General features: G+C 44.3%; 1 protein-coding gene across 1 annotated transcript in view; it reads left to right on the top strand.

Annotated features, from left to right (window-relative positions):
- Nucleotides 1–3419: 3419 nt before the first annotated feature.
- CEP250 (centrosomal protein 250) overlaps nucleotides 3420–12291 on the top strand; it is a gene marked incomplete at its 5' end in the record, with an annotated part of 30990 nt that continues 22118 nt past the window's right edge. The window contains 10 exon segments of the mRNA XM_084296509.1: nucleotides 3420–3536; nucleotides 4844–4912; nucleotides 5541–5623; nucleotides 6912–7077; nucleotides 7696–7802; nucleotides 9057–9284; nucleotides 9893–9989; nucleotides 10463–10561; nucleotides 11566–11727; nucleotides 12035–12213. Coding sequence (XP_084152635.1) covers nucleotides 3420–3536; nucleotides 4844–4912; nucleotides 5541–5623; nucleotides 6912–7077; nucleotides 7696–7802; nucleotides 9057–9284; nucleotides 9893–9989; nucleotides 10463–10561; nucleotides 11566–11727; nucleotides 12035–12213 — 1307 coding nt within the window.

A 12291-nucleotide genomic window follows, 5' to 3' on the forward strand; every position in this document is an offset into this window, starting at 1 on the left:
AAAGCATGCAGAAACTGTGCAAACTATTCTCTATCTTTTAAACAGTCTCTCTTGAGACGCTGTCCCTCTAAGTCTCTAAGTGCTCGGTCACTGCACAGAGCCCCATGGCTCCTAGAGGGGGATCTTGGCCCCAGACAGCACCCATGCAACAGGGTGTCTGACTGTGGCCCTCTGCTAACGTGGGGTGACCATGCTTAGCTCGGGCTAAGCTCAAGCTTCCCTGGTATCTTCAATATGTAGATGGAAAACCCCTCTCTGGTGCAGGCTTTAGCCCAGCTACAGGACAGTGGAAGAGGATGCTCAAGGCCTGTTATTTCTCACCACTGGCTGAGGACACGTGTATCAATTGAGCAGCTGAGTTCATACCACCCACTCGTCCGCCCTGCAATGGCCCATTCTGTAGGGGCAGCTCCTCCCTCAGTGTGCTGGGGACTTGAAGGAGGGCAGCTCGGGTTTCCACCCCATGGGGTTGCCTCCTGTTCACCAAACCCCGAGGAGCCTGACTACAGAAGCAGTGCCAGCTTCTCAAACAGACTGCTCTGAGAGTCCCTCTGGACATCCTGGATGGGCTGGAGGAAGGGATCACAACAGGAAGCCAAGGAACATTTCACAGATTTAGCCAAATAAACTCCAAAAGTTAAGCCCCACTTGCTGACACATTGCTTTTGCTTATTGAAACCAACTAATTGGTATTTCTGTGAGAACTTGGATTTCTACACCAAAGCTTTTTCAAGAGCAACTTTTAAAAATCTGCAAAGTTAATTCTGGGGAGGAATTCAGCAGCTCTGTCTTTCTTTTTTGAAAGGAAAGAATTACAGAAAATTAAGAGATGCTGTAGATTAAAAAAAAAAAAAAAAAAAAAAAAAAAAAAAAAAAAAAGACTTGTTTGGGGCTGGAGCAAAACAAAAGTAATAAAATTCCTAATAACAAAGGAAATTGTGGCATAATTTTAAAAAGCCCTAAAATGTCCTAATGATAAATAGGAAATTGCAGTCTGAGGAAAGAATTGTGTCACTGGTTATCAAGACTTGGATAGCCTTTGAACAATGGCAAGCTATGGATGTGACAAACCTAGAGAAAAGCCCAGGGGTATTACCCACTACACAGCATCATAGAATATCCTGAGTTGGAAGGGACCCACAAGGATCACAGAATCACAGAACTGTAGGGGTTGGAAGGGACCTTGAGAGATCATCAGGCCCAACCCCCCTGCCAAAGCAGGTTCCCTAGAGCAGGCTGCCCAGGTAGGTGTCCAGACAGGTCTTGAATATCTCCAGAGAAGGAGACTCCACAACCTCCCTGGGCAGCCTGTTCCAGTGCTCCGTCACCCTTCATCATGAAGTTCTTTCACATGTTAGTGCAGAACTTCCTGTGTTCAATTTTATGGCCATTATCCCTTGTCCTGTCCCCACAAACCACTGAAAAGAGGTTGGCCATATCCCTCTGTCTCCCACACTTCAGATATTTATAAACATCGGTAAGATCCCCTCTCAGTCTTCTCTTCTCCAGGCTGAACAGACACAGGCCTTTTCTCGTAGGAGAGATGCTCCAGGCCTCCCATCTTTGTGGCCCTCTGCTGGACTCTTTCCAGGAGATCCCTGTCTTTTTTGTACTGGGGAGCCCGGAACTGGATGTGTCCCACACATCCTGCTTCAAGAGCACTAGCAATAAAAAGTACCTGTTTGCTGCAATGATGGTGGTCAGTCCAGATGGTCAGTCCAATGATGGTAGTCAGTCCAGAAAGCCAGGCAGAGCACAAAAAAAGGAAACAGCATTTTTGGACGACACTTGGAATCAATTGAAAGACAGTAGTCTTGGGATCTAATTAGTCTTAAAAGAAGATAATGAACTAGAAAGAATCACAGGAGGCCTTGTGCAAGAAGTTCACCTGAAACACCACAGGAAGAAGGACCCCAGGCCACTGGGAATCAAGTCCTACAGCAAGAGCCCAGCTGGGACCACAGCATTTTGCTAGCAAGGCTGGAGAACTCCCATTTCCACAGTAGGTACCAGGACAGTGGGACAGGCTGCATGCCTTGGCTGCTGCTCCTGTTGGGGATGGAGCTGACAAACATGGGCAGATCCATCTCAGCCTTCACCTGCCCTCCTTTCCTCAGGAGCCTTGGAGTGCTCAGAGCTGCTGTGTCCTGGCACAGCTGGGAGGGACATGCATGTGGTTAGAGACATCAAGAGGCTTGCTATGACTTTGAGAGTGAGCCCTTGCAGAGACAGAGGTGTTGTGAGTTCCTTTGAGCTAAGCCCTGGGGACTCCTTTAGCTCTGAAAACATATTACCAATTATTCCTGTCTCTTAAATAATTTACACCGGACACTGCTTCTGGCAGAATCTGCATGCCAGTATTTCTCATTTCTGGGAGGCATGGCCACAGGCCTCCATCTTCACGCTTCTGCATATCACTAACAGGAGTGCAACACTTACAGAGCAGCACTTCCATTAAGAAAGACAGAAAAGTTGAGACAGCATAAAATGATCCACATGCCTGGCAGCACTGCTGTATACATAAATATATATGTATTATATATATGTGTATATATAAATAAGGACACCTTATTTGTAGATTGAACTCATTTGTATTTGTAGATTGGACTCATCTAGCTGCAGGTCAAACAAACAAAAATAAAGCATTATTTTCTATTTTTGTCTCACTTGACAAGGATTTATATTTTAAACGAACCCTTGCCACTTCGTGAGAAGCTAGTTTTCAGAACCCGGTTGTTTTCTGAGCCACTCCTAGTTTTCGTCATCGTTTTGACACAAGAACAGGCACAGCATGGGCAGCTCCCTGCCACCTTTTATACCAATGTTGCTCTCCAGCTGGGCAGGCCTCCTCAGCCAGCTGCTGCTATGTCCTCAAACCCTTTTTTGCAACCGTAGCTTCATGAGACATTTCACCCAGTTTTGAATATTTCTGGTTTTGCCTGGATTTCTAACAATCCTCTAGCTATTCATAGCGGTGAATCCACCTCACTATTTAGGTTCCCACTGCATTGAAGGTGACTGTCTAGACACCCTTAACTGCCATATCAGAAAAACGAGATGCAGCTGGAACTGTGAAATCACGGGTAGCAGCCATGACCTGCTAACTGCTATCTGAAGGGTCTGCTTTTGCTGCGAAAGCTCAGAGAAGCTCTCAGCTCAGCAGCGCCTTCTGCGCGTCCACCCGCCTTGCCCTGCTGCTGTGAGGCCCTGCCCGTGGAGCCGGGGCAGTGCGTGTCGCAGCTCCGCTCCCTCCCGGCCCCGCTGCCCGGGGCGCCTCAGGTCGGTGCCCGCACCCAAACCGCTGCCGGCCCCGGCGGCGGCCACCCCGCGGCCGCCTCAGCCCGGGGCCCGCCAGGCGGGGCGGAGCCGCCCGGGCGGCGGGAGCCGAGGCGGGCAGGGCCGGGCCCGGTGACCGAGGGATGGCGGCCGGGGACGGGGAGGCAGCGCGGAGCCAGGCCTCTCTGTGGCGCCGGCTGCAGAGCTCAGAGGAGGCGCAGCAGCGGCAAGCGGTGCTGGTGCGAAAGCTGCAGGAGAAGGTGAGGGGAGGGCGGTGGCGCCTGCCGGGAGCTGCCCGGGGTCGGGCGGGAGCCGCGGTGGGGCCTCCGCGGGCGTGAGGGCGTCGAGCCCGGGGCTGGGGCGAGGCCCCGGAGCCGCCCTGCTCCGCCCGGCCTGGCCCCGCTGCTGGGGAGAGCTCCCGGGAGAGCCGGTGCCCGGCGGGCATCCAGGCCTGAGCTCGGTTAATCGCGGCCCGGCTGCCAGAGAGCGCCCCGGCCTCCCTTGAAGCGCCCTCGAAGACCTGCTGCTGGCGGTGGCCGAAGGGGTGCTGGCGGGTTTGTTTGGGTGTGCGTGGTTTTAGCCTGGCAGGAGGCTGCGGCGGAGGAAGCTGCTCAGCTGAAGTGCTTGGCAAGGCTGTGGGCAGAACTAACTTTAATTTGCTAAGCATTGAAAAGTAATGCGAATTTGAAAGGCTATTTCTAGTTGTACAGGTATGAAGAAGCCTGATACTTGAAAGGTAAAGCCTATATGGTTGGGCTGCGTTTGACATGGTGTGGAAATGTCTTTGGAGAGCAAGTGGTAATAGCAAATAAATGATAAAAGCACATTTCTTCCTCCAGGAAGTGAGCAGAAGTTCTGATTGTTCCCTTTTAAGTCTTTTCAGTTTCTGTCACTTGCATTTAAATGTTTTCTGAAGGGCTGCTGCTTGTTCACAGTCAGTTGCTGTTCGCAGACCTGTCTGCTCTGAAGTCCCTCCCCTTTATGCAGTCGTTTATCAGTGTTTGCCAAAGCTTTTCTTTCCACTTTGTTTTGCTGTGTAGCAAGAAATAGCATTTTTCTCTGATGAACCTGTATAAGATACTGGTGATACAGAAAGTATTTGGTTAACAGAAACCTGACTGTTTTTGAGGCATCCTGAGCCACTTTGTAATTTTTTTTCTTCCAAACCTGTAATTAAAAATGATTTTACTAGGATTTTACATTGATTTTGGTGTTGGCAATTCCTTCTGGATTTAATGTGGTTTGGTGAGGTTTAAACAGGATAATCTTCAGTCTGATGGATGGAGTTGGCCTGGCATGGCTGTTTTAAGTTGTTCTCATCATTCTGCTTGTCATCTCACTCTCTCAGGATGAGCAGATAATACTATGCATAACATAAACCCTTTCTCACTTTTTTAGTATTAGATGAGGTGAAGCTTCCATGTGATAATGATTTCTCTGTATGTCAGCAGCGCTGTGAAATGTACTAGGCTCTGTCTGGAAAGGCTTAGAGAAAACCTAACACAGGAGGAGCTGACTCTGTTATAAGCTTAATTTCTCTCATCCTAATTCTGTATATCCATCTTAGTTGCTGCAGTATCGGAACTGGTGTCGTGAGTTGGAGCAGCAACTTGAAGCCGGAGGGTTGAGTGGGCAGGTACGTAACACTTGTTAAATCAGATTAAAGGCCCCCTAAAACATCAGCAGACGAAAACAAGATTGTCCTGAAAGGAGGATTTAAAGAAGCACTGTAACTTTGACTTTCAGTATTTTGTCCAGTTGCCATTCTTAGAGCACCCTGTAGTCATAGAAATGCTAGTCCGAAAAAAAAACAACATCAAGAAGGATTTTAATTTTGTGAAAGAGTGCTTTATAGTTGGAGTAACATTTGTACTAAGTCTCAGGAGAGGGCTATCCTGCCTGTTACATTATGTCTGTCTCTGAATAAGAATTGGTTGAAACATAGCATCTTGGAAGGCTCTCTGCTTTTCTTTTTGCTTCATGGCTAAAGTAAACCCAGGAAACAAAGATTAGGAGAGTATGTATTTCCAAGCTTCAAGTCTAAGTGAGCACTTGTGGTCATTAGCTGAGAACAGATAGCTGTGAGAGTGTGAAAATGAGGAGAACTACTGACTCTTCCCCTCCCTTCCTCTCTGTATTTGTGACACTAATTCCTGAAAGAAGATACAAGTTCCTGAGATACCAAACAAATGGAGGGGAAACCAATTGATGATAACCGTAATGAAGGAAATGCAAGAATTTGACTAAACTTTTCCTTTCTTAAGGGATCCCTTCCAGACAGATGGGAACCCACAGAGGATCACAACCTGGAAAAAGCACTGCTCCAGTTGGAAGAGGAGCAGCGAAGGTAAAAAGGAGGAGCAATAGCACATTCTTGGTGTCTTGAATGCTCAAGGAAGCAAGAGAAATCCTGTCAGTTTGGAAGTGGCTGGACAGGCCATTTTGAAAGGAGAAAGGTCCACAGTCCATTCTGTGGTGCAGTTAATAGTGATGTGTGCTGAATAGCTCTGTTTTCAGTGGGGGTTGGTCATATGACCTCCAAAGGTCCATCTCCAGCCTGAATTTTCTTATTATTCCATAGGTGATCTGCTCAGTAAAGCTCTGCTTTATGTTGGAAATCAAGCCCTAACATCCTAAGGATTTCATGCGGCAGGTGTTTTCCTGTTTGGTTTGGAGTTGTATTTTGTCTGAATGGCATATCCTGTGCTTATATCAAAGTCTTTCAGTAGAACATTTGGCAACACAGGCATCTTCTGTCATATTTTTCTGTGCTTCTCTTTCTCCCTCTGCTCAAGACATGAACGGTGTGAGGTATAAAGTACATCTGTGTGCTGTGTTACCTGTGTTGCAAAGTAAAGTGAGGGAAGCACAACTCCTGTTTTTATCCAGAAACTGAACTTTGTTCTTGTTTGCTGGGCAACAGTCTTCAGATTTTGTTCATGAAATAATTTCCGAGTGGGATATATTAGGCTGTGGCCCAAATGTAATTAGCCTGCAGTGTTTGATATTTATATTCATTACAATGAGCATAGTCAAAAGCCTTTTTGTGGGCTACAAATGCACTGCACTTTGGGAACCCTGTAGAAGTTTCTTTCAGTTGAAAGTGTAATTTAAAGCTATTTCCCCTATATATATGGTCTTGGTTTAGTGGTGTGCAGTTTAGTGTATCAACAAGGTGGGGTTTTTACTGCAAGTCCTAGTGTATTGGACAAGGACATAGAGACTCTGGGAAAAAAAAAAAAAAAAAAAAGGCGAGCGCAGAAGTACAATCAATATTGCAAGGGAAAGGATATGGAAACTTACAGATGTGAGTGGAAGTAGATAGGTGGTCAGGACAATTGTGCTTCCAGCGGGATGCAGGATGACAGAGCAGAGGAAAGGCAAGACGTTAATGACGTTAGTGATGAAGTTGAAGAAGAAGGGGAGACTGAAATTGTAGATGGAAGACGAAGACTTAAAATAATAAGAAAAAAATGAGTACCATGACAGAGATGTCTTAGTTATTCCTAGAAAGTACATTTACTATCTTTCAGTTCACCAAGAAAGTCGGTGTTGAGGGAGATGGAAAATTGTGAGGATGTTGTTTGTGGATAGCAGTTGTTCAATGAGCTCATTGCTGTTTCTTCCTTTCTGAGGTGTGAGAACCTGGCAGAAGTGAACACTCTCCTGCGGGAGCACCTGGATAAAGCAAATGAGGTGAATTCAGCTCTTAAAGAAGATGTTGGAAAACTGACAGCAGATTGGATGAGGGCCCGGAATGAACTGGAATTGAAGGAGAGTGAATGGCACAATGAACGTGAGGTAAGGATAGGCTATAGGAATGTCAAAGTGATGACAGACTGGAATGAGAGTACAGTTTACTGCTGACATAGGCAACTTGTGATGTAGAAGTTGTTGCTCTATTGAGAATGTGTTGGTGCTGGCTAGCAGAACATGGGTGTGAGGTGGAGGAGTGTGCCTGTTGCTGGACGTTGTAGGGCAGTCATGCATGAACTCCCTTTTTTTTTTTTTTTTTTAATATTTCTTAAATATCAGCAGTGAAACATAGAGAGGTCTCCATATTTCCAAATTCAGAGAAGGTCAAGACACGCATCTCTTACCAATAGCCTGTTACAAGAAAATCTCACACTGGAGGGGCTTGTTCTTGTCTTCCTCCACCTGTTAGACTGTTAGACATCTCTGATCGGTATGCTTTGTTGATATCTGCTACAACAGGAGAAGTGTGGATGTTCCCATCTCTGAATTCAGGTATCAGGTCTACTGTGGATGTTTACATGTATGTGGTGCCTATTCAGTCCTTGATGCCCCTGTTGGAATTTTTATTAAAGATTTGATGATGATGGTTGTGCTCTCTCAGATCTAGAAGAATTGTGTAGTAATAGGGAAGGCTGCCATTTCTTTCTGTCTTTGTGTGTTTAGTTTTATGACAGCTACTTAAGGGGTGAGCATAACCGTCTTCTGAGCCTGTGGCGTCAGGTGGTGACCTTCCGCCGTCATTTTGTTGAAATGAAGACCGCCACTGACAGGTGAGAAGAAGTTAAGACTACATCTCTTGGAGAAAAAAATGTAAGCCTCCATTCACATCTGCTTTTGGAACCTTGATGTTGCTTTAGTTACAGCTGAAGATATGATTTGTCCTTTGATAGCCTGAAGCAATGCCATTATGTGTGCTTTACACCTCTTTCAGATTCATTTTGTCTGAGGATGGTTTTCAAATAAAACTGAAGGGCTTTGGCAATGCAGAGGCCCAAGGCCCTAAACAGATGAACTTGACTATGTTGATATTTGGGCTAATACGCCCAAACTCAGATGTATAGGTACACATATACATATGGAAGAGAACGGAGTCACCAAACCTATGCATACAGCAAATAATGCAGTCTTTTCTTTAGAATGATTAAAATCTACCTTAAATCTCACTGGGTTTTTTATCTCACTGATTCTGAAGGAAATATTAATGATTATGTTTTTTTGTTTTTTTCTTTTTATGTCCAGCTTACATTTACTCTGGCCAGTTTGTATTCACTAACACCTGTACCAACACTGTTGAGAGAAAAATAACTTTTCTACCTTGTTACTCCATTTATCCAGTTTATATTGCTTAGTTTGGTACCTCTTTATTATTGTTTCGTTTGTTCTTGGACTCACTGAAGTTTCTTTCTCACAGTTGCTTTCTATGCAAGCAATAATATTGTAGCCTTGATATTGCATTCTGGTGTAAGCATGCAATTTCAAACTCTGGGTTAATGTCAGACATTTTTCTTATACATTGATAAGCTTTCCTTAATGTGTAGTGTATACCTGACTTACTATTTAATTTGTGCTTTTTTTTGTTAACAGCATTCAAAGATTATTCTTATGCCACCTTTCCAAAATGGTTATTATGTGCATATTTTCATAAGCCTCTTATCAGTCTAAGTGGTGATACTAAAAGGTCACTTAATACTGATATCCTAGGTATAAAAGCTGTGGACCCTGGCAGAATTCCTTACATCTACTAATGGTGTGGATATGTTAATATGATTCAACAAGAACAGCAATTAATAAGAATAATTAGAAGTCCTTGATATCTTCTGGCTATGCCACACATTTCTTCTTGTCTCTGAGGAAGAAATAGACTCATTCTACAACTATCAAGACAGATCCTAATCCCAGAGTATCAAATGAATGATTTGTCCCTAGCAAAGATGTAATCTGTTGCCTAATTATGTGCTTAAAAAGTGGACTAACTGATAAAAATGGTGGTGCAAACATCAGCTCTTTTCTTTATTCTTCCTCAGAGATTTGTCAGAGCTGAAGGCCGAGCAAATTAGGCTCTCTGGATCCATACTTGTAAACTGCTTCCGTCTAAACTCTGGCATACAGCTCTGGGAGTCCATCACTCTGGGTAGACCTGTCCTAAAGGATCAGGCACAGCAGCAAATGGAAAGGGAAATAAACCAGAAGACTTTGGAAGTGATGTGCTTACAAATCAAGGGTGACCTGGAGAAGAAAGAACTTCAAGATAGGTTAATATATTTTAAGCTTTTGTATTACCAACATTATCTTTTGTGACTGCTGATTCACAGGTTCGTGGATAGGTTGTGTTCATGTTGAAAACACATACATTCTCTATAGCCTTATTTCTGACCATAGTCATAGTATTGCCTTTAACAACAAAAAAAAAAAAGGGGGGGGGGGGCGGGGAAGAGGAGAGTCTAGCAGTTTAGCAGAAGCCCTTCTCTTCTGAGTAAGAAGACTGGGGGGAGATTGCATATTGTAATGTATTTGCTGTTAACTGGTTCTTGGTGAGAAATTCAGAGCAGTATAAAGAGCACTCTGTCTCTTGTACAGCCCTTTTGCTATCCAGGACTGTGCTCTAGTTGTTGGGAGGAATTTGCAGAGGACTATCATAAGCAATGTAGCACCTCTGTACTGACATTTCCTTGGAAGACTGAGTGCGGAGTCCTTTGGGGCGAGTAGTGCCTTTCTGCAACATACGGTACATGTAGAGATTAAATCTGTCTTTGCTATATTTTCTGGGCTGAACTTTTTCTGCTGTGCTTTTGGGAGCTGCTTATCTCTTTAACAGCTGATGGTGTGCTTTTGGAATGGCACGTGGACCTTCTCTTCTCAGGGTGATGGAGCTCTCAGCCTTGCTTATACAATCTCAGAAGCAGAATGAGGAGAAGGAGAAGACCATGAAAACACTTAACAACACTGTGGAGATTCTAGTATGTTTTACCTTTATCTGGGAAATAGCCCAGTGTCTGCTTGGTCTGAGGTCTTTATTTTACAGCCTTAGCACAAAGAGGTGTGGCTTCCTCAAGAGAAAGTGTAGTAAAGATGCTAGCTGTGCTGAAACAACAGGAACATGTTTGGCACATGTGGAGTCAGTCCAGGTGCAGGCAATGGCAGGGGAGCTACAGACATCTTGGGTGCCTTCCTTAGGGAGGTTTTACTAGTGTACTTTTGCCCCTGACTTGAAGTCTCTAGTGATAAAAGTTACTTGAAATTGACAACTTAGCTGTCTATAGAGTTGCTGATCTTTCTCTTAGTTTTAGCAAAGAAAAAAATGAATAGATTATGGAAAGTAATATACTGGAATCATTAGGGCTGAGGCTTACAAGCATGATAATACTGCTGAAGATGGGAATGCTCCAGAGGGGAGCTTCTCTTGGACACTCTTTCCTCATTCTATTATCAGGAAGCAAGTCGATTAGAGGTAGAATATGAAGCTTCATTGACTAAAAATGCCAAAGAAGAGAATCTTGCCCTTCAAAAGTTAATCAAAGATATAACTGAGGTGAGTACGAAGTTGGGTCCACATCCTTGTAAATTTGATTTAAAAGTACTTAATGAAGGAAATAGAAAAGCACGGTGAATAGACTCACGTGTTGTATACTGTGTTTGTTCACTGCTGCTGGCTGTTTCATTTTTGTGCCACTTTTTTGATATAAAATCTGACATAAAATGTCAGAGTTGGCTCTCCTGTGACTCTTCACCTGAGTCGCTAGGAATTTCAGTACCTAAGCCTTCACTGTCATGCTAAAGTCTCTCTTGAACTGTGTTTTCTGAGTTGGCTACTTGACATTTGTACTCCAGTGTTGCTTGGAGGCTTCCCAAACCCTCCTAGAGCAATGACTGTGCTGTTCTTCAGATTTTTATAAAAGGTCACTGACTCAATCAATGTGCTTGCCAGCCTTGCTCCTTCACTCTGTCTTCACTGACCATTATCATCACAGAATCTTAACTGTTCCGACTGGTTAGGGGTAACTTTAACGTAGTCCAAAACTTCACCTTGTACAGGAGGTTTAATCATCAGATCTTTTAGACAGCCTCTCACAAAGTCAGTTCTTTCTACTTATTTTAGTCATTTTTTCCTTTTTTGCTGCCTCTCGGAGTAATTGTAAACATTAGCTATTTCATTACTGTTTTCCAGTATTCATCAGCTGTCTTCATCCCTGGGCAATGTTAATGGTTCTTTTCATTGCTATTTCCAGTGTTGATCTGGTGCTTGTATATGTGGTTCTGAGAAGCTGAAGGAGACCAAAATCATTCCCAAGAGCTTTTAAGAAACTGGGCATTCAAGCAGCCTCCAACCACTTCACATTTGTTTCTTCTCTTCTTTTTTATAGCAGCTGTGTTCAGAAATCTCTGGAGTACTTGTGGTGGCTGGGATGATACTTCTTTTCTCATTGAAGAAATTATTGAATTGAGTCTTTAATAACTCTAGGGTGAAGTGGGGGAAGAAGTAGAAATAGATAAAATAGTTTGAGCAAAGAGTGATGGTTTGATGTGGGCTTTCAGGTGGTGTTAGATGACAGTGACAGCACAGTCAGCCTTGTCTGCACTGACAATTTCCAGCGTCCGGAGTCTAGCAACATCCTTTCTTGTCTGAGCTCTCTTGATGCAGACCATGCCTTTGTATTGGTTCAGGAAGCACTGGCAAGGAGGCGAAGAGCAACACAGGTGAGAATTTCTGGTTGTCATCACCACTGGCCACAGTCTCAGCTGCTCACGCCTCACCTGGCTTCAGACCTTTTTGTTTATTTACCCAGTTTCCTTCTAGCCACCCTACTTTTGCTACTATGTTGCCTTGCCAGTCTCACCAGCTCTGTGTTCCACTGCTTTTCTGTCCTGATCTCCTCCCCCTCATCACAGCTGTTGCCTTCAGGTGAGCTGTCTCTACTTGCTTGTCCTCGAGTTGCTGTATCTGAAGCCATCTTCCCTACTTATTATTGCTTGTTTGTGCTATTTTCCTCCCCATTCCTTACAGGCCTTAAAAGAAGAGCTTTCTGCTAGGCAGGACTCTATAAATTCCCTGCAGCACCAACACAGACAGGAGGAAGAAAAGTGCAAAAAGCTGCAGCAAAGGATTGAGCAACTGGAAGAGGAAAGTAAGATGTCAAGCAGCCAACAGCAGCACCTTCAGTCCCTGGTAGAATCACTCAAAAGGTGTGTGTTTCATCCTCCTCCTGTGTTTTACAGACAATCTGCTTCCAGCTCTGGGAGTTCTAAGGTGTCATGGTCAAA

This window comes from Netta rufina, assembly GCF_964035555.1.
Source record: "Netta rufina genome assembly, chromosome: 16".
Lineage (NCBI taxonomy): Eukaryota > Metazoa > Chordata > Aves > Anseriformes > Anatidae > Netta > Netta rufina.